Genomic DNA, 27,500 nt, shown 5'->3' with positions numbered 1-27,500 from the left:
AGCTTCACTCCGCATCAGTGCCTGACGCTGATGATCTTGCATTGCTCAGTTTTGTGATCTCCATGTTGAATGCACTTACTGGATCTTGTTTGTCGTAGATGCTCAGGAGATTCACTTTGCAGTCGAATGCTGGTATTAGGGAAGAAGACACTGCAAACAGGATTAATAAACAAACACAATTACTCTACTTACTTTTATTATTTTTGAGTGTTGTTCATTATAGGTCAAAAATAAAGAACTGTTCTGGCTTCCTGACCTGACAAGTTAAATGACAAAGTTAGGGTGATTCCCTAGAAATATAACTTGTCTTAGATTTCAGGTGAAACTTCGCACACTGTCAAGGAGATGATAATAATGTAATAAAAATATGGAGGTCGTCGTGCTCGTTTCCATGGACGACGCTTACAAACACAGCTATTTAAGACACATTGACAATTGCAGCGCATCCCGATGTTGGACAAATAAAACTCTATTTTATAAAAGCAATCCATGATATAACGCAGAGCCTGTTGTCATTCTATGGTTAATTCACTTGTGTACCTGAAAAAATGTATTTAAATGGCTTTGGGAGTACTTATCAGCCCAAAATAGATTTGATTAGAGCGTCTGTTCCACTTGTAATAATATGGCTTCTTCCATACAGTTTTGTGAAATTTCCAAAAAACTGGCCATAGATTTTTGCTTATTTTTTTTACCACTTCATGAAGACAACACTCTCAACAAAAATACAAAATAAAAATGGGGGGTCACTGTACTCATTCAGGACAAAATAGCCATTCCTTGACGGATTAAGCTTGGCGTCAATGAAAATCCGCTATTTATCAATGTGCCCGCACTACTGTGCGCGCAACTGATGCAAGAAATTATGCGCTGTATGGTTGTGCAATGCAAAACCAGGGAATCACCTAAAGACGAAGTAGAGAGATGCATATCATTCTATTGACTACCTGAAGTTGTTGACTGGATCACTGTAAATTGTGCATTACTGTAATAACACGTTGAGGAAAATCAAAGACTGCAAGCAGGAGAAAAATAAGCAGGAATCCAAGTACCTTGAGCCTGTGAACTCCCCAACTCTAGCAGCATCCCTCTGGGTGGTATGAAGACCTCTATGAAGTGTCTCATGAGATCTTGCTCTTTCTTGGCGACAAACCAATATGTGGCACTCCTTGAAGTTGTGCCAACAAAAAGGACTGCAACCTTTCCGACTCTATTTGTGAGTCCAGTGCCAGCTGTTTAATAAGACAAGTTTAATAAAGAACATTATCAGTGAGAAAACTTAGCTTAAGTCAGACTTAACACTGACAATAATGTACAGGTGATTAAGTGGTCATCATTGTTGACTTCTCATCAATGCAAAGTTACAAATATGTTTGCCAAAGATGGGTCACAAATCCTTGGAAAACAGCATAAATAATGAGAACAATAATATTATTGTTCTCGTTAGTTCATCGGTTAATCATAGTCTATCACCATAGATAATTATTATCTCCTTCCAATTTTCTGTTAATAGATATGCTGAGATTTGTAAGGACAGGCAAAGTCAGTAACATAAAAGTGCAGTGTATTGTACAGAGGCTTGAGAGTTCTTAAAGAATACCAAAATTATTAGTAATGTCGAGATTCTTAAAGTCATCACCAATCTTGCTCTCTAAACAATTATCAAAATATATAGTGAGGAACTATTTTTTTGTTCCACTGTAACGGTTGACTTAGTGGATTTCTAATAATTTACAGTGTACTAGCCAACATGTTAAAGGAAAATCTGTCTGGGTCACCTTGGTTGCAAATACATGTAGCATTAACACACTAGTCTGATACCTTTGGCAGACATTCCACTCCAGGCCACATACATAATGTGACCCTTGCCAGCTGGGGTGCATCCTTCAAAGAGGCTTAGATCTGAATTCTTTCTTATCACAATAATGTAGTTTGAAAGTTTTGATCTTGTATTCAGACCACAGATCTGTCTTATCACCGATTTAACTTTCTCCTCACACCAGGTCTAGAAGTAGACATAAATAACAACTTATATCAATACCCTATAATCGAAATTATAGTATTTTATAGTACGTGCGACTTAATTTAGTAATGCTCCTTATGAATGCTATGAATGGCATTAAACCACTAATTAAAAAATCAGTTCGCACATTGTTGAACTTACTTGCTGGTATTGTATCACTGTGAGGTCTGCGCCAGTGAATGGGATGTTCCTTTGGAGTTCTGAGGTGACTTTAATTATGTCCTCAGATCTTAAAGCACAATACCATGTTCCATTAATTTTAGACAGTGTGGAGTGGCCTTCAATGAAAAAGAGCAGTAAAATTAGTCATCAGTCAAATTATGTTAGTGTTGGCAACTAAAGTACACTCCCACTGAATAATTAGCATCAATAAAATGCACATTTACAATGTACATGTAACGTATGAAAGTGTTTGTTAACAACTGTCTGTTGTAGTAATCACAATTCTATAGATGCATTAAAACTCAAGAATTACCACTCTGGCCATTATCTTGGACTGACACTTCTGCTTGCAGGGCTCTTTCAATAAGTGCCATGAACTCCCTGTCTGCCTTTCGTTTATGAACTGAGCCAATAAACTGCTGGAGGAGCCCCTCTGATGTAAAATCTGGAAACCTTAATTATTGATAAACAATGTGTTAAAGTATGAATAAGGTAGACTGGTCCAATAAACACAACTTAATAATCACAGCATACCAGCAGTACACACAAGTATTTAGAATGGGTCATCAAAGATGTATTATGACTGTTATGTCTGAAAAGAAAGGAGGTATGCTACACAAGATTACAGAAACAAATAACACCAGAACACAGATTTAGTATTTGGCTAAATTTCAGTTGTATGCATTAATTTGTGTAAAACAGTGTATTCCTTATGGTACAATTTGTACAGGCTTTGTCTTGCCTATGTCACCTTTCTAATGCCTCCTCCCAGGATTCACAACCTGCTTTTTTTTACAAACTCTGTCTTCAGAGCTGCTATGTTCTATATCTCCATAGCTCTAAGCTTCATTTCTGCAAATGACATTTCCCCATCTGCAACTTTTGCTAACAAAGCTTTCAGGCTGTCTGTATCTAGCCCACGAATGCATTTAAACTTGGAGGCCACCAAGTTCGGTTGTTGCATCGCTCCACACATAAGCTACTTTGCTTGACTAACACTGCTTGTCTGGTCTTTTGAGGAGAAAATCATGTCAAAGACTCAATACATGTAGTTTAAAAATGCAATGCATGTGTATGCCACTGAATTAATATTAATATGCAGCACGGGAGTTTCGGGCTTTCAGACTTTTAAACTTGTGTTTTGCGTTTACACGCTGAATTTTTAAGCTACATGTGGTGAATAAATGACATATCACGTTTCCCTAGATCGAACCATCAGAGGTCCAATCGGTCAGTTGGAAACGTAAGTAATGGCAGACTGTGAAATCCAGGACTTACACTCAAAGTAAATAGCCTTTGGATAACAGACCTTAACATTTTGCCAGTCAAGTGTAGAGCAAATCTGAAGAAAAAAAGGAAGTGATTTTTTGGTCATAGTTACTGTGGCACTTAAACAATAGGGCAATTCTGTAGATCTGCCAGTGATGAAGCTAAAGTAGTAATGTGATCATTAATTTTATCCAGCTGGTCTGTCCATGGAAATTTCCATAAAGCTGTTACTGATTTGGTAAAAAGCTTAAGTATTGGATCATATTTTATCCAGACCTGTTCATGGAAGTTTCCATAGATCTGCTAGTGATGTGGTTAAGAGTTTACATATGGGATCATATTTTATCCAGACCTGTTTATGGAAATTTTCCTAAATCTGTTAGTCATGTGGCAAAGAGCTCAAGTGTGAGACCATATTTTATCCAGACCTGTTCATGGAAATTTCCATAAAACTGTTAGTGATGTGGCAAAAAGTTAAAATATGGGATCATATTTTATCCAGGCCTGTTCATGGAAATCTCCATAGATCTGCTAGGGATGTGGTTACAAGGTTAAATATGGAATCATTTCTTATCCAGGCCTGTTTATGAAAATTTCTATAAAGCTGTGAGTGATGTGGCAAAAAGCTGAAGTATGAGGTCATATTTTATCCAGACCTGGTCATGGAAATTTCCATAGATCTGCTAGTGATGTGGTTAAAAGTTTAAATATGGGATCATAATCTTATCCAGGCCTGTTTATGGAAATTTCCATAAAGCTGTTAGTGATGTGGCAAAAGTTTAAGTATGCGATCATATTTTATCCAGACCTGTTCATGGAAATTTCCATAGATCTGCTAGTGATGTGGTTAAAAGTCTACATATGGGATCCTATCTTATCCAGGCCTATTTATGGCAATTTCCATAACGATTTTGGTGATGTGGCAAAGAGCTTAAGTATAGGATCATAATTTATCCAGACCTGTTCATGGAAATTTCCATACATCTCCTAGTGATGTGGTTAAGAGTTTATATATGGGATCATATCTTATCCAGGCTTGTTTATGGAAATTTGCATAAAGATTTTAGTGATGTGGGAAAAAGCTGAAGTATGGGATCATATTTTATTCAGACCTGTTCATGGAAATTTCCATAGATCTGCTAGTGATGTGGTTAAGAGTTTACATATGGGATTATATTTTATCCAGACCTGTTCATGGAAATTTCCATAGATCTGTTAGTGATGTTGTAAATGGTTAAAGTATGGGATCATTTTATGCATAGCTGTTCATAGAAATTTCTATAAATCTCGTAGTGATGTGATAAAAAGGTAAAGTGTAGAATCATATTTTATCCAGACCTGTTTATGGAAATTTCCATAAAGCTGGTAGTGATGTGGTACTCAAGTGTATTAAGGCTTGACCAGCCTAATTATTATGCATATTTTTATTTGAAGGGAAGGCATTTGTCCCGGACCTATGAAACTTGGCAGGCAGTTAGTTATCGGTATTGTTATAACTTTTCCAAAATATCCCGTACCACATTCTTGTCACGTGACCCGAAATCAACTTATAACAGTTATATTTTTTACTCAAAAATGGGGAACATTCAGCTACATTATATCAATCTTGTTTCTTGATTATTCGATGACCCCTTCTAAGGGCTTTGTCATGCCGCCTTTTAATCATGTCCACATGTTAAGAGCAATGAACAATTGAGGAAAATAGGTCACGTGACATGATAAACATCCAAATATCTTAAAAGGTAAATACGGAGTACCACATTAAAAGGCGGCATTCGATACGCACAGTTGTACTAAACGTGTTAATGCCAAACGTTTTCAAAATTTTGAAGTATAAATGTTCCCCATTTTTGAATAAAGGATATAAACGTTATAAGTTGTTTTAGGGTCACGTGACCAAAATGCGATGCAAAATATTTTGGCGAATCAATAAAAGCACCGATAAAAACTTTCTGCTAAGTTTCATAGACATTGGACAAACGCTTTACTTCAAATAAAAATATGCATAATAATTAGATTGGTCAAGCCTTAATAATACACTTGAGTAAAAAGCTAAAGTATGGGATCATATTTTATATAGACTTGTTCATGGAAATTTCTATAAAACTGCTAGTGATGTGGTAAAAAGTTTAAGGTATGGGTTGATATATCATCCATGCCTGTTCATGGAAATCTCCATAGATCTGCTAGGGATGTGGTTACAAGGTTAAATATGGGATCATTTCTTATCCAGGCCTGTTTATGAAAATTTCTATAAAGCTGTGAGTGATGTGGCAAAAAGCTGAAGTATGAGGTCATATTTTATCCAGACCTGGTCATGGAAATTTCCATAGATCTGCTAGTGATGTGGTTAAAAGTTTAAATATGGGATCATAATCTTATCCAGGCCTGTTTATGGAAATTTCCATAAAGCTGTTAGTGATGTGGCAAAAAGCTTAAGTATGCGATCATATTTTATCCAGACCTGTTCATGGAAATTTCCATAGATCTGCTAGTGATGTGATTAAAAGTCTACATATGGGATCCTATCTTATCCAGGCCTATTTATGGCAATTTCCATAACGATTTTGGTGATGTGGCAAAGAGCTTAAGTATAGGATCATAATTTATCCAGACCTGTTCATGGAAATTTCCATTCATCGGCTAGTGATTTGGTTAAGAGTTTATATATGGGATCATATCTTATCCAGGCTTGTTTATGGAAATTTGCATAAAGATTTTAGTGATGTGGGAAAAAGCTGAAGTATGGGATCATATTTTATTCAGACCTGTTCATGGAAATTTCCATAGATCTGCTAGTGATGTGGTTAAGAGTTTACATATGGGATTATATTTTATCCAGACCTGTTCATGGAAATTTCCATAGATCTGTTAGTGATGTTGTAAATGGTTAAAGTATGGGATCTTTTTATCCATAGCTGTTCATAGAAATTTCTATGAATCTCGTAGTGATGTGATAAAAAGTTAAAGTTTAGAATCATATTTTATCCAGACCTGTTTATGGAAATTTCCATAAAGCTGGTAGTGATGTGGTAAAAAGCTGAAGTATGGGACCATATTTCATATAGACCTGTTCATGGAAATTTCTATAAAACTGCTAGTGATGTGGTAAAAAGTTTAAAGTATGGCTTGATATATCATCCAGACCTGTTCATGGAAATTTCCATACATCTGTTAGTGGTGTTGTAAATAGTTAAAGTATGGTATAATTTTATCCATACCTGTTCATATCAGTATCTATAGACCTGCTGGTGGAAAGTTAAAAAGTTGTGAAGTTTCTTTTCGATAGTCGTGATAACCACGATTTCATGAACAAAGTTTTCCTTATCGTTCAGTGTCCTGTACCGTGGTTACAAATTGAGAGTAAGAGACCTATATCAGCCAACGTTCTTGACATTGGCAAATAACGCCTCTTTAGATTACTTGGATTACCAAAATTGCCTTACTTCAGAAAATGCCAACTTAAAAAATTACGTGTTGTATATCACTATCTTAAAACTATTTGGTAACTTGTGAATCAGCCTAGCAGCTCTAATGTGAATCATTTCTAGATCTTTAAGCTTGGGTCCAGACCCCCAGATCACAATTCCATATAGAACACTTGGAATTACTATCTTATAGTAAAAAGTCTCCAAGATACATTAGGTGTAGATAGAAAATTTATACGTCTCAACATTTGACTTTGGCATTAAATGCAGATCGAGCCAATGCAATATGTTGAGACCATGAGGGTTTGTCATCAATTGTAACCCCAAGGCAATTGGTGGAAGACACATACCGAATGGTGTCCTCACCCCACTTCAGATGTCTCAAAGGACCTATGAAGGGGATTTACCTTCATGTAAAATCAATCTGTTACTAAGGCACCAGGAATTAACCTGGTCTAAGACAGCCTGTAATGCTGGTAGAGTTTTCCAGGCGCACGGCATCAGGTGTTTTCGTCATAACCATTTACCCATAGGCAAATTTTATACGGTCACTGACCAATTAAAACGTGCGCTTTCCTTCTGTTATGTTACAATTGAACTTTAATCAAGTGGTTATTATCACTATCGTTATCATTTACAGGTGCAGACAACGAGTCAACCCTCAAGGAAACCCATTAAGCCAACATGAAATATGCCGCCCTGTCGTAAACCAACACTGTCCAGAATATGTTGGTTTTGCAGTCCGAAGCACATGCCCAAGGAACTGGAAAGATGAGATTGTGCTCACTAAATGTCAGAATGAAGACCAAACTGATCTGTTTAATGACTGGCCCGTGTTTGATCGCGAGAAGCGCATTACTTACAGAAATGTTTTTTGTGCAAGGTGCAATGGCGCAGTAAATACAACCTACTGGAAACTCGAAGCGGATTGTAGTGAATGGTTTAATACAACGGCGTTCAATCTTAGTGATTTTATGCGCTTCGCGCATGCCAACTGTTCAGCAAAAATCATAAAAACTTGGGGGCAATACTTGAAGCAATGCATCCCTCGTTTTCAAGACTGTTCCGGGATTGGTTGGGAGAAAAATGGATCGTACTGCCAATCACAGTGCCTGGGGTATGCTTTTCCTGTTTGTTTCATCACAAACAAGAAGACAGTAAGATTTCGAAATCTGCAATGCGCATTGTGTAACGGATTTAAGCCAAGCTCTTTGAAGATTGATTGTTCCTATGGAAGTTCGCCCTCTCGACCATCTTTTAATTCCTTTTTACCGCCCTTGACTATCCTGTTTGATTTTACTTACTCTTTCGAGAACAGGGTTACAGTCACAGAAAGAAAAATGCATTTCGAGCGAAATATAAAACACCTTTGGTACTGTGCTGCTAACGAATTGTACGACCCATACGTTGGAAAATGTAAAAGCATTGTCAATTTACACCCACCACAAACTGACATGCCCATTTCCCAGAGTGAAAAAACAGTACCCATTGATTTCATATCAAACGAAACAAGATTGTTGTTGAATTTGAACTGCACTTTCGTAGCTTTCAACCAAAGCGATTATGAACAACGACCTAATGGTACCGTCTACATTACACCTCATCACAAGATTTATGAGAATACAATGTACACAATTCGCAGGAATATTTTGCTACTTTGTGTCAACTTTTCAAGAAATGCGACAGTGTTTTCCGAACAGCCAAGCGCATGCTACCTCACTAAAACGACGCCAACTTCTCTCCAAATAATGACTTTTGCTGGCTGCATTACGTCAATGGCATCCCTCCTTCTCCTGTTGGCAAAATATACTCTGTTTTCTGAACTGCGCAACTTGCCTGGAAGGATCATCATTAACTTATCGCTATCTTTGCTGTTGTATCAAGGCGTCTTTCTCGCTGCATTGAAAACTTACAGTCATGAGCAATGCCAGGCCATTGCCATTCTCCTTCATTACTTTGTCCTATGCTCTTTCACATGGATGAATGCTATGGCGTATGATGTGCACAAGACATTTACTTCCTCGGGTAAGTTTAAGAGTACGTTTACTTTTGGTTGAAGGGTGCTCTCAAAAGAGTATACGTAGATCTCGGATCATAGGGTTTCTTCACCATCAAAAACCAGAAGATTCCGGCCAAAAAAACTGATTTCCAGAACTGAATGCAAGTAATTAATGAGATGCACGCTGTTGATTTCCAACACGAATTGTCCATTTAAGTCTATGCATTTGCTGCCTATTTCCAACGATAAGGTAAAGTCTGCCATGAGCCTAGAAGGCCCAACAGGCCGGCGCTTATCTCCGGTTTCTCTAGCATGCAAGGAATAGGAGTATTTCTACTCCCCCCTGGATGGGATGCTAGTCCACCGCAGGGTTACCCCCAGCATTTTCACCAGTACCCATTTATACACCTGGGTGGAGAGAGGCAACGTGAGAGTAAAGTGTCTCGCCCAAGAACACAAAACAATATCCCTGACCAGGACCCGAATTTCCAAAAATAAGGTAAGGGTAAAGGTTAGCGTTATTTCTTGGTTTGGGTAAAATGCAGATGCTTATCTTTACACTGAGGAGTGGAGTTTTGGGGACAATTTGTGGCAATGATTTTTCTGTATTCCGAACGTGAGCGATGTTGAAGTTACGGAGGAAAGCAAGGGGACACATCGTGACCCTTATAAAAATCGTCATTCATCTAGCTACATTAATAAATATTCTAGACATAGGCCCAAAAGAAGCAGATGCCATGACAACAAGGTTAAGTGGAGACCTGGGAAAAAGTGGCCTTGACCTTCTTTTGTCGGCGCTATTAATAAACCAGATATGTCCAGGATTGACCTAATTAGATGCACTTTGATTTCACCGTAAAAAGCCGAAAAAATAGTTTTTCGGATATAGAATTCAGGATTGGCTTTAGGAAAGAAGTGAACAATACATATTCTTGGTATTTTACGGCAACATTATGATACAGCACTCTTATAATATAACAAGCACTGTGATTGACCAAAAGCGCGCGTCTAGCAGTGGTGCAGAGTACTAAACTTATTTTGCATTAATTGCGATGGTGCAATCTTACAGGACTGCATACTGCGCACACGACACGAAGGTTTGACAAGAACATGTGATCGTGGAGCAAATCTCGCTGATTTCTGTGCCAAGGCACGCAAATGCGTGACGAGAACAGCGAAAAAATTTGCTTGCGGGTGCTAGTGAAAAAAATATTGCTTGCGGGTGGTTCATCTTACTACTTATTCCCGTCAGTGTCTCGACAAGGCTTCCAGTGCATGCCTTAAAACACAACAAATACTTAAAAAAAAAAGGTCGCAATGGATTCTTGTGTCAGCAATCTTACACCTTTTGACTGACTTTACAGAGCTGTCCATTGCCTCGATTTATTTTCCACAGTTTAAAACTTTCGAGAGCCATTGGTAATTTTTTATATATTTTTTTTAATACCTAGACGGCGGACGTGGATCGAATCGTCAAGGAAACCACAATAAACGCTTAGTGAGATACTGTTTGTACGGATGGGGAGTTCCTGCTATTCTTGTGTCTTTATTTGTGATCATTGACCAAATTCTCATGAAAGGATTCATTGGATACGGTAGGTCTGCTGTCTCAACATGAATTTAAAAGCACAATATCACGACAGTGCAGTTTATTGCTGAGTACTTTTATCCCATTCTCGCTATGAAATTTACGTTAACCCCTCCCCCCCCCCCCCCCTCCCAAAAAAAAATTAATAACACAAATCAAACCAAAAAAGTGTCCGTAATTTAAATTACAAGCAACAGAGATAAACTTTGAAGAAATGTTAGGACAGTTTGCAACAACCCCAAGTACAATATACTTAACGGAATGACAAATAAGGTGCAAAATAGTTTCTCTACAGACACTGAAAGGCGGCCGCTGGCGGAACAAGCAATAATAAAATTAAACCTCCCACCAAAACGTTTCTTTGGTCCGCCATCTTGTTTGTTGTGCTTAGATATCTGTTTATTTTAACTAGAATTTTCCTATTTAATGGTCCGCCATTACTAACTTTAAAATCTTGAGAGAGCTGGATCGAGGAGAAAATGACGTCAAAGACTCGATAGTTTAAGATTGCAATTAATGAGTGTGTACCCGGCTGAATTAATGTGCAACACGGGAGTTTCAAGCTTTCAGACTTTTAAGCTCATGTTTTGCATAGTATAATAAGCTGCGTTTACACGCTGAAATTTTAAGGTAGTGAGTCAATGACGTCACTTTACCTTAGATCCAAAGCTCTGAGATCCAATCGGTCAGTTTGGAACGTGATAGCGGACCGTGAAATCCAAAACTTCACTCAAAGTAAACAGCCTTTGGACAAAAAACAAAGCTCAAAATCATGCCAGTCAAGCATTAAGCAATCACACCTTTAAAATCTGAAGGAAAAAAAAAAAAAAGAAGTGATTTTGCTTTGTTTTGTTTTTGTTTTTATTTTTATTTTATTTTTTTATCATAGTAGCACTTTAAGAATAGCAGTAATGGTAATAGCGATATTCATGGTTTATAAACAAGTCTTTTGATATTTAAATTTTGCCAACCACATGACAAAAGAACCTTTGTTTCGACAGCCAATAGATCTCTGGTTGGCACATAAATGACAATAGGTGACGTAACGGTGAGTATCGCTCCTACGAAAAACTCTGCTTCCCATTCTTTTTTTTTTCTTATCAGAAAGGCTACTATATCATCTGTAGGTTATAAATGTCTCCACCGTCAAATATACTTCAATTTATCTCTGATTCAACCTTATATTGTCTTCTTTACCAGTATATCGAATTGCGGTTCTCTTGACTCTAAACGAGAAAATAATTTCATAACCTAGAAGTCTCATTCTGCGATGCAATTAGGCCCATCGGTTTACGGTATTCTCTATTTTTAGAACTGCTACTGCTATCTTTTAGGGAGTTTAAGATCTACGACCGCAACGTTCACGAATACGTCACCTCAAAATAGAACTTTGTACTATCGTAAGTGTCTCGCGATGTGACCATCTCGTTCGCATCGTACAATATGGGCGAAGTATCCTAAAAATAAATTGGCACGAGCGGTTTCACAGAAAAAAAAAATAGAGAATAAAAGTTTCACATTTGGACGCTTGCGTTGTTATCAAAACCTCAACTTTGGTGATTTCAAGTCGTTGTTGTGCAGAGAACTGCACGATTATGTGCTAAAATGCGTGCAGCACGTGCAGTACGATAATAACCAATGATAATGTTGTTTCGTAGCATTCTCGTCGACGACCGCGTCGTATAACTTAGGGTGAGTTCGATTTATCGTATTCCGGAATAGGAATACTTGGAACAGAAGTGAGAAATCCTTCGCTTTTACGGAGATTCACATTAAAATTGTCAAACACCTGCTAAAATGATATTTTAAACATATATTTGTTATCCTTGTTGGTTCAAAACGCCAGATATACCGTTTTAAATCATCACTCCACGTATTCTTATTCCGGAATAGAGTCAATGGAAAGCACCCTTTAAGTCCTTTTTTGCGGGAACAAAACGTAGCGGGACTTCATTTAGCACGTGTAATCCCTCGTGCAGCTACTTAATTGGTTGCGGACCAATCAGGAAAGTCGCAATCATTAGAACCAATCTGATTGGGCGTTACTTGGAAGGACCTAGATTCTAAATTTAGATAATGACATAAACCAAGACATCTCTTGCGTAAACTGATTGCCCAAGGCCAAATGAGAGAGATCGATACTCGTTCTGGGTTATCAACTTCTGGCGAGAATGATCATCGCTCTCATCGCCAGTACCTTGAGCTACTGCATGAAAAAAAAAAATCAAAGCTTGACCGGAACAACTGCGATGATGATTCTCGCATAGATTCTCATGCCTTATTGTTATTTTTCATCTTTTGATTAACAGGAGACGGAGAGGCATACTGTTTCATATCCAAACCCAACGCTGTTCTTTATTTCTTTGTTGCGCCAATTGCATTGATAATGCTCTTTAATACATTTGCATTAGTGCATACCGTGTTGCACATTGTAAAAACAAGGAAGGTAAGACTCAGCTATTACATACGGATTTATCGGATTTTTGTATAGCATTGTGATCGATGTACGGGCTAAATGGTTAATCTCTGAGGGCTTCAATTTAGGATAGCACACTCGCCAAATGAGTAAACATCGATCCTCGCCTCGACTACTGAGGGATGATCGCTGCCTAACCAGACATCAACGGGTGTTATCCTAGCGCTACAAGGCTGTAACCGACAGACGGACAGCTGAGTGCCTCATTGACAACTATAAGACGGGAATGCTTAGCCACGTGCCAATAATTACCAATAATTTAACTGTCTCACTGCTGAAGGGCGAACTGATTTTCGGAATGCAGCTCATCAGTGAATTATAAATTAACGGCATACTATACTGAGTGGAAGCCTTTGTTTCTGACTGCAAAACAGGGATAGCTCTAATAGTTGCAAAAAATAGAGGATTGCTGAAATATTCACAAATTCCATTTTAAAAAAAAATCACAATTTGCATGCAGAGGAATTTGCGTAATCATCATCATCATCATTAGTCCTTTTTGCGCCACGGGATGCATAAGGCCTCGCGTAATATAACCGTTAAAACCCTTCCTTGATTCGTAAACAACAGCAAACTGGCAAAAATTGCTACATTTTCAATCGCCAACTCGTCTTATTTCCAGAGAACACCAAAAGTGACCAATCAGAGGAATAGCACCGAAGTAGCCTTGATTTGCGTTAAAATAGCGTCAGTCATGGGAGTGACATGGATTCTAGGAATCGCTGCCAACGTTCAAGCCTTGTCATTGCTGTGGTACCCATTTGTTGTTCTGAACAGCCTTCAAGGTATTGTGCTCTTTCTTTGTTTTATTTCCTTCATTGTTTGTACCTTTTTGGCTTATCCTGACATGACACAGTTATAACATCAGTCTACAATAGGGTCTTGGGGGAGGACGCATGCAGCTCTTACAATATGGCCCTCGCAAAAGGGAAATCTTTGTTCATATTTTTTTCCTAATTTGCATCGTTTTCTAATCTAAAAATAACACTGAAATTTGAAAATTTATTGCATAATGAGCTATCTCTGAAAGTTAAAGCGCAATTTACCAAATAATGTCAGTGTAATGTCTGAGTAATTCCGCTTTGAAAGTTCGAAATTTTACAAAGCATGTATGGGCTTATGAGGGAGTTTAAGCATGCGACGTTTTTGAGCCGCGGACGGCAACCGGAAATAATCATTTCGCATGCCAGGACAATAGTGTCTCCCAGATTTTCAACCTAATCATCTCTAATCGAGGAAAGAGTCAGTTAAAAAGGAAACCAGCTCGCTTCCGGCTGTCGTCCGAAGCTCAAAAACGTCGCATGCTTAAACTCCCTCTAAGCTTACAATAACTCGCACGTTATCAAAGCCAAAAGGCTTAAAATTGGACATTTAACCACGTTTAACACGTTCTTTCACCTTTTGGAGTCAACTTGTGAATAGCATGATATCTTCCGTCAGCAAACATGTATGTAAATGAGAAAAAATGCAAAGAATTACTTCAGCAAAGATTCGCCTATCGATTCAGGAAACAATGGGGCACAAAAGTACAGAGCAAAAACAATGGGGCCTAACCCTAATTGCATTAGAGCCATGTTCCATGCTGTTCCAATGAAATTAGAGGTGATTAAAGAACTGAGGGGCATCTATAATATCTGAATCTGGCTTCTCCTATTAAGTGGGGTGATCATGAGGGCTGGAGCATGTAAGATGAGACGTTCATTTATTGTTAAGCCGAAGGGAGAAAACAAGGCTGTGAAAAGATTTAGGGTAGTGGTCTGGGAGCAAATGTCATAAAATAAGGTCCCGTGTGAAGTTCGTGCTGAAAGCAAGCACCTAGTGTAAAAGTGTTCATTAGGTCCTACTAAACATGAAAAGTTTGGGTGCCAGCTTTGCCACTTGCTCAGACGGCTTTTAAGGGAGGGTTAAATTCTGACCCATGAAATCCAGCGTGAAAATGAGGCTAAAACACATAATTCCTCATAACTTTGTTAATAACCGACGAAAATACACCAAACTTGCTCACATGATTGGGCATGATCCTCCCTGTTGATTTATGCTAATTTACATAGGTCACGTGAACTTACGCATCAAAGCGAGGCTGAAAAACATAATTTACTATAAATTTGTCAAAATAAATCCTTACCATGCCAAACTTGCTCACCTTAGTCAGTTAGACATCTTGCATCGATTGGTGCCACTTTGTAGTGTCACGTGACCCCATACATGGAAACAAGGCTGGATTGCAAAACACGCCAAAGTAAAACGAGTGCTAAGGTCATCAAAGTCAAAGCTAAAGACACGATCATCGAGTTAAAGGAGGACAGAAATCTGTTTGCTCGTTTGGCGATGGTGTGCAAGAGCCGCCCAGAAATTGACATCCAAGAGGTTGTTGGCTTATATGAGTTCACTGTTGTCCCAAGATCTTTGTTTGCATGACATGGTACCATGTTGCATCATTCTTGCAAGAGTGCCTTTATGCATATCCTAGAGAAGGCAGGTGGCCCTAATACTAATACAAAAGAAATCACCGCAGGATTCAAAGTCGCGATTGTTGATGGAATGGCCGAAATCCAATCACATGACAAGCCAGAGTGGATCAAGAACTGTAGAGACTTGGCTGAACATTTCACGAATCGCTTGCTTGTAAGGTATAATGGTTTACAAGAGCTCCACATAATCTTTGACAGCTATGATGTACCATCCTCACTGAAATCAGCAACACGAGTCAAACGAAAAGATGGCCATGCTCCCATTTATTATCGCATCACTGATTCTACCCACATTGCCAAGGTGCCAATGAAGAAGCTTCTTGCTCATTCAAAGACCAAGGGCGAACTTAGTATGTGTCTCGCAAAGAATGTGAAGGATAATGCTAATGGGAGACAAGTCGTTGTGGCATGGGGAACGGAATGTGAGGCAACGCACAGAGACGTCAGTCATTTACGAAGTACACAAGAAGAAGCCGACACGAAGATTATTTTACATGCTCTGGATGCCTCTGCTCAAGGTGCTACCCAACTCTCTATATATTCTCCTGACACTGATATTCTTGTTTTGGCTCTCCGACGGTATCCAGATTTGTGCTGGAACTCTTGCTTTGTTACTGGGACCGGCAGTAGTCGTAGAGTTATCAACTTGAAGTCAATCGCAGACGCCCTTGCGCCCACTAAGACGGCTGCGCTGCCAGCATTTCATGCGTTGACCGGAGCAGATGTTACTGGGAGTTTCTCTGGAAAGGGAAAAGCCACTTGTTGGGATAAGGTTGATAACGCCAGCACTCCTATCTTGCATGCTCTCTCTAACCTCGGCTGTGGGGAACAGCCAGATGACGGCACAAGAAGTGGAGTGGAACATCAAAACTGTCAAAGCCCTCAGATGGTCCCTCTTTAAGAAAAATCAAGCTGAGTCTGAGAGGTTGCTGCCCACACAAGGTGCTCTCCATCAAGCCATACTGAGAGCGCACTACCAGCTTCTTGTTTGGAACAACGATCATGTAGCAAACCCGGTGTTACCCTCACCAGAGGGCTATGGATGGCAAGATGAAGATGGAAAGTGGGTACCAGTCATGACAAATCTTCCACCAGCTCCAGAGGCAATAGGCCATTTTCGAGTTGATGTCTGCCTCCTCTTCAAAGCGAGTCTAAGTGCGAAGTTTTTGTGATGGTAATTAGTTCTACTTTACATATGAATGAAAACTAATTTTCATAACAAAACCTTCGCACTTGGACTCGCTTTGAAGATGAGGCAGGCCAGAACTCGGAAATGGCCTATTATACAGCCTGTCCGATGCAAGTGCGCCAAGTCCCGTTGCTCTAACAACCGTTGTCAGTGTCAAAAAGCCGGACTTGTCAGTACTGATCTCTGTCTGTGCTCTGCAGATTGCCAGAACGAGTATGCTCAGAGTGATGATGAGTATGATGAAGACGAAGTCAAACAGGAAATTCCATAGGAATGGACAACAGAACAATGTATATAGATATTCAGTAAGACTTTCATGACTGTATAAATAGCAGTAGTCGCTATTTTCACTTTCTGCCCTTGCTCCAATATACATGCGAAAATGAATACATGGAACCAGTATCATAAGTTGGCAAAATTATTGATTATGTGTACAAGATAGATTCTCAAATGGAGCCTCCGCAGTATTTGCTTTATCCGTCTCGTCCCTGTGCTATGGGCCATAGGACAATGATTAGTTGAAGTTTTTATATCTGAACTCGGATAACCAGATATGTATCTGCCTAGTAGTTGTTAATACATTTGGCAAGACAAATGCCATCCTACACGATGCTACCAGATATATCCAGCCTCATTTCCATGAATGGGGTCACGTGACACTACAAAGTGGCACCAATCGATGCAAGATGTCTAACTGACTAAGGTGAGCAAGTTTGCCATGATAAGGTTTTTTTTTTTTGACAAATTTGTGGAAAATTATGTGTATCAGCTTCGCTTTCATGCATAAGGTCACGTGACCTATGTAAATGAGCATAAATCAACAGGGAGATTCATGTCCAATCATGTGAGCAAGTTTGGTGTATTTTCGTCTATTGTTAACAAAGTTATGAGGAATTATGTGTTTTAGCCTCGTTTCCATGCTGGATTTCATGGGTCAGAATTTAACCCCCCTTAAAAGCCGTTTGAGCAAGTTGCAAAGCTGGCACCAAAACTTTTCATGTGTAGTAGGTCCTAATGAACACTTTTACACTAGGTGCTTGCTTTCAGCACGAACTTCACAGGGGACCACATTTGCTCCCAGACTATAGGATACACTTGAGCATACTCTCCCTCTTGTTCCCATGCACCCCCTAAATGACGGTCGTTCTGTGACTTCTGTCTGGGAAGAGGAAACGAAACTATTTTGAAAAGTCTGAAATTAACTTCCCCTCATTATCAAGAGGGATGAGGGATGGAGCATGAAAGATGTGGGGCTCGTTGATTGTTAAGCCGAAGGGAGAAAGCATACGAGGCTACGAGGAGCCCCCTAATTTCCTCCACCTAAATAACCGTCATTCCCTAACGGCAGTATAAAAAAAAAAGACAAAGCAATTTTGAAAAGTCCATAATTAACTTCCTTTTCATATAGACCGCGCTCAAATTTTATATCTAACTATATTTGAGGATCTTTCAGCTTGCAAGATTATCTTTTTTAACATAACTGAACCAAGTCAACTGTCATCATTTGTTGACTGTCCAAGGCTCCGTTATATATCCTTCTAATTAAATGAGACTTATTCTTTATAATCACCAGTCCGGTAATTTACTTGCTATTTATTTATTAAACACCAATGAAATACCAAGAGAGCTTTCGCGCGAAAACATGATATCTTCACAAGTGAAAATGTCGCTGTTGTTATGGTTACATAAAAAAATCGTGCCTTCCCGATGCCTTTCGTGAAATGTTTTGGTATTTCATTGGTGTTTATATCATAAATAGAATATTACATGGCCGCTTTCTCTTCCTTGTTGAAAAATATTTTACTCGCTCGCTGCGCTCACTCGTAAGATATTTTTCAACACTCGAGAAGATATTTTTATTTTATTTTATCTCCGCGCGGCCATGTAATATACTCTATCTGTTACATCATGTTAAGTTTTGGACCTCCCTCAGTATATCGTCAATCCAACAGCTTTTCATTGTATGATATGGTCACCAGTGTGAATGCTAAAAGGATACTTTTAGCATGCACATTCGGAGTATGACTTGATCTTACAAAAAGTTTCGATCTTTGCTTTATTATAAGACGAGCCGTTCTGTCCAAGCTTCAAAAGTGTCATGATGATCATCGTTATCAACAACCAGTGCTTAAACCGCAAAGCGTAGCACAGATTGGTTCTCCTTCTAAGATTTCGAGTAATAAAAAATCTAACCTCGCTTGCCAGACCAATCGCAGCTTCAGTAAAATATTAAGGTTGTTACATACCACCCCAAAGTTTTAAGCGGTGGGCTCAGGCCAACTGCCTTATCTCAAGTTTAGGGTTGTCCATCCCGCTTTGTGGTAGACAGTCGGCTCAAATGACATTACAATTGAAGAGAGCATACAGAATTCTACCGTTAAATCTAAGAGGCTATGGTTTTCAAGCAGTAAACATTCAGGTGTAACAGTTCTTGGCATTTCGTTCGTCCACTGAATTGAGTAGTTTTCTTTGTTCCTTGTTCACAGGTCTGTTCATCTTCCTATCGTTTGCTGCCAGTAGGAGGTCCCTAGAGCTATATAGAGCCAAAATAGCCATCTTAAGGAATCGGCGGGTGCTCCCCGAATGCAGCTAAGAATACAGAGACGGACAAAGGACAAGATCGTGAACACTCGGTCCGGAAAAACCTGGAGTCCTGACGTTCAAGACTGCGAAGAGGCACTTCTGTAAAAGCAACACTCAATACATTTGCCATGCCATATCATACAACAATCTTTATTTAACAAAGAAAAACACAGTGATAGTACAGTTCAGTTTTCTAATTTATTCCTTTAACAAGAACGAGATTAGGAAGCAGTGGGCAGTAGTAGCGTTATGTGATGTGACAGGAAATTAACTAAATCAGTTAAATTGAATTCCAAAGAAATTAAGGAGTGTCTTTAATCCTTATAGAGTGTTTTCACTCAGCCGTTTTTCCACCGAAACAAAAGAAAAGGTTTTCATGATAATGGAGCTCAATTCCTGGAGGATTAGTTGGGGACACCAACATGGCCGCCGTGACGTCACGTGAAAACACTCTATAAGCAAAACAGCGCGATAAAATAATGCCAACTATAAACGACGAAGTAGTTTAAAGAAACCACAACGGTTACGGCAACGCCTGCACAACTTAAGCGGTAGTCTTCATAACAACGACGTGAAATCGTAAAATTGAGGTTTTATAGGGAACCCCCACTCTTGCTACAGAATAATTATAAGCTTAAACAGAACGAAATTATGTTAACAAACAAATTTGTTCGAAATTTGTTTTTAAAACAGTGTTTATACAGAGAAAAGTGAATTTTAAAATCGCTTACTTTCACTTTCAAATTTCGTGGGCGCAGCCATTTTGAATGATTGTTACGCGTTACGGTTGCCCTATTGTTCTGACACGAAAAGCTGTTGTCTAATAACAACAGGGCAACCGTAACAAGTCACAATTATTCAAGATGGCGGAGCTCGCGAAATTTGGAAACCAAAAAAGTCGATTCTAAAACTTATTTCTTTCGGATACAAACACTTTCTTTGAAAACACTTTAGACTGACTTGACTGTAACAGTTTTTTCCTGTGATTTCTGTACCTTCAAGTCTATACTCCTTTTACTTGAAGTTACTTTTCAGGATAGGACTAAATAATTATGACGTCGAAACATTGACTAAAATATAGCCAGCATCCTGCTGACAACTTAGTAAATGTTATAACTTTTTGCGGGACTCGAACATTTTCTGCCAGAAAAAAAAAGTTAGTTTTAGAAAAGCTTTGGAAAACTAAAGAAGAGGATATGTACTGAGAAAAAAAAATCGAGATCTATTAAAGTAACGGAAGGATCGCACCGGACATTAGTGCATGGCATGTGAGTAGACGTGTTAAGAAAACATAAAATTAGATTTAAGGTTTCAAGCTTTTTCAGCATACTACATCGAGTCTTCTCTGACCTTGGAGGGAGCCATGACAAAGTCCAAACAAAATACATGACAAAAAAAGAAAACGCATACTCGTCAATACGTGTTGCCATCCTTCACAGCAGAAGCTCATGACCCTTAAGCTTTTAACTCTGGTTCAGAGCTGGCGTTTTTTGAGTTTAAAAATTCCCTTCTTTAGATGTAACGTAACTTGCGCATTTTCCATTTTTGTCCATATTTGGGCATAAAATCGGTTTCCTTAAATTCCCAGCTTTGTTCCGAGCAAAAGAGTTGCAAGTTATATGCTTCATGTGCTTCTGCTCACAGTTATCCCGTCGGAAACATACATCTTATTCCAAAACGGCCGTCATCTTGGTATTCTTTTGCTTCCTTGCAAATTGGCCATTTTGGCCTCGCTTTTAAATGTAAAATTTAAAAGAAAAGGGCCAATTTGCAATTAAACAAAAGAACACTAAAATGCATGCCAGCCATTTTGAAATAAGGTGTATAGATCCTTGTGACTGCCCATTACTTTTTTTTTAATTTGGACTCATTGCATATCTTTAAGCATTTGATTTTAATTAGTAAATATTTAATGAGAAGTATATTGAGCTCTCCAGGTTTAAAGAGAACGACCTTACATTAAAAACAAAAACAAAATTCTTTTGCCTCGGTAGTTTTATTTTATATCTTGAGTTCTCGCTTCTTAATTTATAAGACCTTCTGTTCACGGTTAATATGCTACAGATAATGACTATGTATTCTGGAAACAAAAATGGATTCAACGGTGGGCACGGAAGTATACTGAAGAAAGTACAGCTCTTCACTGACAACCTTAAGCACAACGAAAGACATCATACTCTCCCTTTGATATTAAAAATCAATTGACACTGTTTGTCTGCAACAGCTGAGGGCTTGCTTTGTAATTGATAACAAGGAGACACTACAAAGGATTTCCTAATGTTACACCAAATACCTAAAGAACTCTGCAAAAAAAAAAAAGGATCATAGGGAAGTCATTAGGGAGCTTTAGCAACGACGACGGGAACGGGAACGAGAACGTCATCTCAAAACCTAAATTCTCATTATTGTAATCACTTCACGACTATTCCAAGTTTTTTAATGTTAGAAAGGAATGGCAGTCCCTCAGGAATGAAAACGTTATGAGCGGCGCTTTATTTAGGGGAGAAAATTAAAATTTATCTTCAAAAGCAGACGTCCTTCATAAAACCTCAAATTTGGTCATTTCACGCTGTTGTTTTGCTGACGACGGCAAACAAATGGACAAAAGTGAAAAACGCACGGGCAGGGCGTGCAAAGCTATTGTCTTTGGCCACTAAATATGCAAATTTCTGACGTTCTCGTTGATGTCGCCGTTGTCGTTGCTAAATCTCCCTATTCTCGGTTTTCACATGACGTCACGACCGCCATGTTGGTGCCCCTAAACAAAGAAAAGGCGGCCATCTTGGGGCCCCGACCAAATCCTCCGGGAATTTAACTCTATTATTATGCAAACGCTTTCTTTTCTTTTCGTTGAAAAACATGGCTGTTGATCACGTGAGTGAAAACCAGCAATTGGATAAAGGTTGACAAGGCTTTTAATAATTATGATAACGGTGTGTGCACAGTGTACATGTAAATGAATGCATAATCGATGTCCTGCCTTTTGACAAAAACCCACAGTGGTGATACCTCCTGTTTGTCATAATATGGAGCAATTATGTGGTTATCTGAAACAAAAACTAACGGTTAAAGCACGCGACGTTTCGACCAAATTCGGTCATTATCAAGCTTATAAGTGAAAATAAAACAATTTTTCATAAGAACGATCATAAAACAAAGAAGTAAAAGTATGTAAATTATGAAAATGTAAAAAAGGGGTGTTAACAAACATGCAAGAATAATAATAAAAATGATCACAAACCTTCGCACAAATTGAGTCTGACTGTACATTTTATCAAGTGAAGCTATGATCTTCGCAGTTATGAACGCAATTTTTGCAATTGCGTAGAGAAGCCTAAACAAGCTAGGACTTCAACGGGGTTTGAACCCGTGACCTCCCGATTCCGGTGCGACGCTCTAACCAACTGAGCTACGAAGCCACTGACGTTGGGAGCTGGTCATTTGTTGGTTCTAATGATCCCGTGAGGAATGAATCAATGATGAATGGTATATGAAATGAATCATATATGAACTGCGGATATGAAATCAAGTGAAGCTATATGATCTTCGCTGTTATGAACGCAATTTTGTAATTGCGTAGAGAAGCCTGAAAAATTCAGGACTTCAACGGGGTTTGAACCCGTGACCTCGCGATTTCGATGCGACGATCTAACCAACTGAGCTATGAAGCCACTGACGTCAGGAGCTGGTCATAGAAGATCATAGAATATCATAGAAGATGAAAAATTTGGCTAAAAAACCCTATTCTTTGGGGCCGCACAAACCTATATAGCCCATATAACAGAGTATCTCCCCACTTCGATGTACCAGGTAGAATGGATTTATCTTTTGTTTTCGCAAATATTATTCACTTGATCTATCACATAGACCCTATGCAAAAATGGCTGCCTTTAAATTATTCTTTTGTTCATATTCAAAATAGCCCAACTAACCTCGTTCGGGATAACAAATTCTTTAGAATTTTTGTCTCAAAAACGAGGTTAGTTGGGCTAAACAAAAGAATAATTTAAAGGCAGCCATTTTTGCATAGGGTCTATACCATTTGATGCTAGCCTAAGTGTCTACTCAGTTTTCTTCCTCAAAACCCAAATATAGCTGGCCACTAACATTCCCCAGGCTGACGCACTTAAAGAACTGAAATCAATCCTTTTGTTATCACGTACAACCCTACACTACCTATAAAGATGGTTTTCAGCAGATGTCACAGCAGCCATGTTGGTGCACAGAACAATGGAGAAAAAAAGTCTTTTGGGAATTTGGCTCTATGATAGTGCAAAACATGAGGCATAATTTGCTGTTGTTTTGTGCACCAACATGGCCGTCTCGTAACGTGATCGAAAACCATCTATAGCCTCACTAGCAGCATTATTCACAAACAATCCGCTTTTTTTTAATCAAACAACATGGCGGTCGCAGGGGTTTCGTATATATAGCTATTTTTTACGCGGTTGTCGTTCTTCAAGGTGCTGAAGGAATGTCGAGGAACTGGAGAGATTCCTGTTGTCCATACAAGACTAGTGTACTGTGTATGCCGTATAGAAAAAGGTACAGCTCCCGGCAACGACAGAAATCTAGAATATTTACACGATAGCTTAGAAGGATTTGGGGTTCTCCTATATATTTATGTGACCATTTTAGACATTTTGGAGGGAAACGACTGTAAGGTTTGTCGAGTATTTTCGACTGCCGCAGAAAAAAATTCTTGACTACCGCAGAAAAAAAATATTCGAAAAAACAGTCGACTCCGAGAAATAATTCTTAACTCACTGCAAAAATTCTCGAATGGTTAAAAAAAATCGCCTCGAATAAATAATTCTCGACCGGGTAAAAAAAAAAAAAAAAAAAAGCTGGAGTAGAGAAAATGATTCTCGACTGGATGAAAGAATTCTGGACTCGAGAGAAAAATTATCGACCACTTTTGTCCATTTTGGTTTTCCACATAACATTTCGAGAAGACTGAATCCAACCAAGAGAAAATGAGGGGACAGAGAAGGAGGCTCCCGGTCCAGCCCTTGGGATATGTCATGTCCACGAAAGTTATTTTTAGACGAGCGGAAGTCTTCCGAGACGTCCGCATGCTGGCCTACCTCGATCCGATGCTTGAAAGAAAATAAATATTCATCAGCCTTCCACGTGCGCCGTCATTTTCCCTTTTCACTAAGAACCTAAGAGCGTGACAAGACTGCATGCGGACGTCTCGGAAGACAGACTTCCCCTAGAACAAAGACTTCCGCTCGTGTAAAAATAACTTTCGTGGACATGACATATTCCGGCCAACGCCCTGAGCCTCCGTCTCTGTCCCCTCATTTTTTCTTGATCCAACATTTTCACTTTTAGCTGCTATTGAGCTTTCACTCAGAACATGGGCTTGAGATTCTAAATCGGCGAACGACATTAAACTTTGTTTCTAAATCGGCGAACGACATTACACTAAAATCCTAACACATGTACAGCTCCCATCGCTTTGGTTGCCCCACTGCATGTTATGAATCCGGATTTTCATCGAACTTTGCCAGAATTGAAGCTGTTTGAAGCCTCGCGCGCGCAGAAATTCCCTTCAACGACACTCGACACCACGGCTGTTTTTTTGTTGTTGTTGGAAAAAGTATAGTCTCGTCAAGGGAGTTTCTTTTAGCCAAAGAAATCACCACTTCGTAAATCTGCTGTCCGTTTTGCTGCACCGAACAAAGTCAAGCAAGTAATCAGCCAATCATCCCTCAATTTATTTTAACACGCATGGCTACAATACCAACTAACAAGGATAGAGATGGCGTGGATTTCGCAACAATTTAACGTTTCAGTTGGTTGTAATATCCCAATATCACTGACAGGATCCTTTCATTCGCTTTCGAGTTCGTTATGTTTACCCATGGGTTATGTTTACCCCTGCGACCTTGGGTGTTTGTTTTCCATCTGGAAGATGTTTATATTTTCAATTACAACCTCTCCCAAGGGGTTATCGAGCATAGTTTTTAACCAATAAAATATCCGCGTCCTAATGACTTGGAATACCTGAACTGAAATTCTTTGTGCATTTTTGTTACGAAAAATAGCATTGCGTGACAAGCGTTACTTTCTAGAAGCGTCGCGAGAGTTCGTAGTTTGTTTATATTTAGGTTTGTACGTAAGCGTTTCTAAATCGGTGTGTTTTGTAATCTTTCTATAATTAGATTCATTACTAATTTAGAAAGTTCTAGAAATTTATTGTCAGAGTATATAAGTAGACGAGTCCAAGCGGAGTGTTTTTCTAACTAGTTTTTCACAAGCGAAGAGAGTTGGCGTTGGCCGTGTTTAGTCAAGTGTGACAGAAGCAGTGTTTATTCAAGTTGGCGGAGGCCGTGTAAGTTTATTGAGTACGTGTTGTTAAGAGTTTTACTTCGTGGAAACTACGTTCAGTTTTGGAATAAATCTTCTTGTTGTTGTTCCAACAACCCTGCGTTCAGTTTAGTTTGCAAGCTACCTTTCCTCTAAACATTTGAACTCGTAACATTGGGGGCCTGTCCGGGAGAGGAATTCATTTGTTTGCTGACTACAGAAACCAGGAAAGGACAATTCAAGAAGGAGTTACAGAAAAAGTAAGAAGAACTGTGCAAGAGAGTATAGTGTGTTTTTGCTGTGAAATCTGCTATGGAAATGGAAAAGCTTTTGCAGATGGGGAAAGAATTCGGATTGCAAGGAGAAAAGCTTCTCGAGTTTGTGAGGGAAGAGGAAGAAAAAGAAGAAAAACGCAAACAATTGGAGGAAGAAAAAGAAGAAAAACGAAGACAATTGGAGGGAAAAAGAGAAGAAAAAAGGAGGCGGTTTGAAGAAGAAAAGGAAGAGAAACATCGATTACTTGAAGAAGATAGAAGAAGAGAAGGTGAAGAGAGAGAAACTAGGCGACAAGAACGCGAACTAAGAAAATTGGAGATGGAAGCCGAGCTGTTGAAACAGAAACAGGCTATTGAAGCCGCAAAAAGAGAACATGAGCTGGAAATTGCACGTTTGGCTGTGGAGAGTGCTGACAGGCGTCCTGAAGTGAGAGAGGATCGGGCTAAGGCACCTAAACTCCCCTCGTTTGTTGATGGTAAAGACGATTTGGACGCGTATTTGCAGAGGTTCGAGAGATTTGCCGAGACAGCCAAGTGGAAAAAAGATGGATGGGCATCGAAGCTCAGTGCTCTGTTGTCTGGACGGGCACTAGAAGTGTATTCACGTCTATCGGAGGACGCAGCTAAGGATTATGACAAGGTAACGATTGCGTTAATGAAGAGATATGACCTTACCGAAGACGGCTATCGTCGAAAATTTAGAGCATCCAAACCCGAAGTTGACGAAAGTCCGGAGCAGTTTATTGTGCGACTGGACAGAAACCTGTTACGGTGGCTAGAGCTTTCGAATACTGCGCGAAGCTTTGATGGTCTTAAGGACTTGATCGTGAAAGAACAATTTATTGACTCTTGCCCTAAGGATTTGGCAATTCACCTGCGAGAAAGGGCACCTGAAACTCTAGCAAAGATTGCGAAGATCGCTGACCAGTACTTGGAGGCTCATGGTAAACATTTGTTCAGCTCAGCGGGCAGAAAGCCAACAGTGCAGCCTGAGAGGGACGAAGCCAAGAACATGCAGATTAATCCACCAGCTCTGCATTGCTTTAAGTGCAACACCCGAGGTCATAAAGCTGTCAACTGCCCAACCCTAACAAGAAAGTGTTTTCTGTGTGGCAAGCTGGGACATGAAGCTAGAAACTGTCGATCAGGTAGACGCAGATCAGGAGGACAAAGTAAGGATGGTAACCCTGTGCAGCGTGGTCAAGTGAGTGCCAGTTGTTTAGTTCAACCACCTGAGGATAAACCTACTGATGAAGAAGTTAAGGCCTGTATTAAAGATGATAAGCTGCTGTTAGCCTGTGGTAAGAAGATTCCATTGTTGAGTAGTGCTTGTGTTGAACCGTTAACTGGAGTGAAAAGTAAAATGCCTGTCGTGAAAGGTAGAGTTGGAGAGAAGCCTGTTGATGTCCTGAGAGATACTGGCTGTAGTGGAATTGTAGTAAAGAGAGACCTTGTGTCTGAGGATCAGTTTACCGGCGAATTTAATGTTATGCTGCTCATTGACAATACGGCAAGGAAAGTTCCCATCGCAAAGATTGATGTTGATACACCTTATCTCAAGGGCCAAGTGGAAGCGCAGTGTCTTCCCGATGCTGTTTATGATTTAATTATTTGTAATGTACCAGGCGCAAGAGCCGCTGACGATCCAGACCCAAGCTGGCAAGTTCCCGTACAAGAAGCTTGTGCTGTAACCACGAGAAGCCAAGCTAAGAAAGCTGGAGA

At 39.3% G+C, this 27,500-nt stretch overlaps 2 protein-coding genes and 1 pseudogene across 2 annotated transcripts; 2 read left to right on the top strand and 1 right to left on the bottom strand.

Annotated features, from left to right (window-relative positions):
* The window catches only part of LOC138053139 (adhesion G-protein coupled receptor D1-like), a 103,312-nt pseudogene that overhangs the window by 27,250 nt on the left and 48,562 nt on the right, over positions 1-27,500 (top strand).
* On the bottom strand, positions 765-2,559 carry LOC138054620 (uncharacterized). Its single transcript, XM_068901115.1, has 4 exons — positions 2,508-2,559; positions 2,165-2,301; positions 1,822-2,005; positions 765-1,232 (listed from the first exon to the last, which is right to left on the bottom strand). Exons 1-4 carry the CDS (start codon positions 2,557-2,559, stop codon positions 1,009-1,011), a joined length of 597 nt encoding a protein of 198 aa, XP_068757216.1. The 3' UTR covers positions 765-1,008.
* LOC138050839 (latrophilin receptor-like protein A) lies at positions 8,223-20,389 on the top strand. Its single transcript, XM_068897113.1, has 5 exons — positions 8,223-8,907; positions 10,333-10,476; positions 12,779-12,915; positions 13,568-13,730; positions 19,092-20,389. Exons 1-5 carry the CDS (start codon positions 8,223-8,225, stop codon positions 19,196-19,198), a joined length of 1,236 nt encoding a protein of 411 aa, XP_068753214.1. The 3' UTR covers positions 19,199-20,389.

This window comes from Montipora capricornis, chromosome 6 (genome assembly GCF_036669925.1).
Source record: "Montipora capricornis isolate CH-2021 chromosome 6, ASM3666992v2, whole genome shotgun sequence".
Lineage (NCBI taxonomy): Eukaryota > Metazoa > Cnidaria > Anthozoa > Scleractinia > Acroporidae > Montipora > Montipora capricornis.
Note: the sequence above shows the minus strand (reverse complement) of the source record. Positions and strands in the feature narration are given on the sequence as shown.

Bases quoted from the DNA above. Each gene is read 5' to 3' on its own strand.
- LOC138054620 (XM_068901115.1), bottom strand. From the start codon at position 2,559: ATGGCACTTATTGAAAGAGCCCTGCAAGCAGAAGTGTCAGTCCAAGAT. The intron at 2,302-2,507 runs GCCAGAGTGGTA...TTTTCATTGAAG, and splicing joins AGTGTCAGTCCAAGATAATG to GCCACTCCACACTGTCTAAA. The intron at 2,006-2,164 runs GTAAGTTCAACA...GTCTACTTCTAG, and splicing joins CAGTGATACAATACCAGCAA to ACCTGGTGTGAGGAGAAAGT.
- LOC138050839 (XM_068897113.1), top strand. From the start codon at position 8,223: ATGCATTTCGAGCGAAATATAAAACACCTTTGGTACTGTGCTGCTAAC. The intron at 12,916-13,567 runs GTAAGACTCAGC...TCTTATTTCCAG, and splicing joins ACATTGTAAAAACAAGGAAG to AGAACACCAAAAGTGACCAA. The intron at 13,731-19,091 runs GTATTGTGCTCT...CCTTGTTCACAG, and splicing joins TGTTCTGAACAGCCTTCAAG to GTCTGTTCATCTTCCTATCG.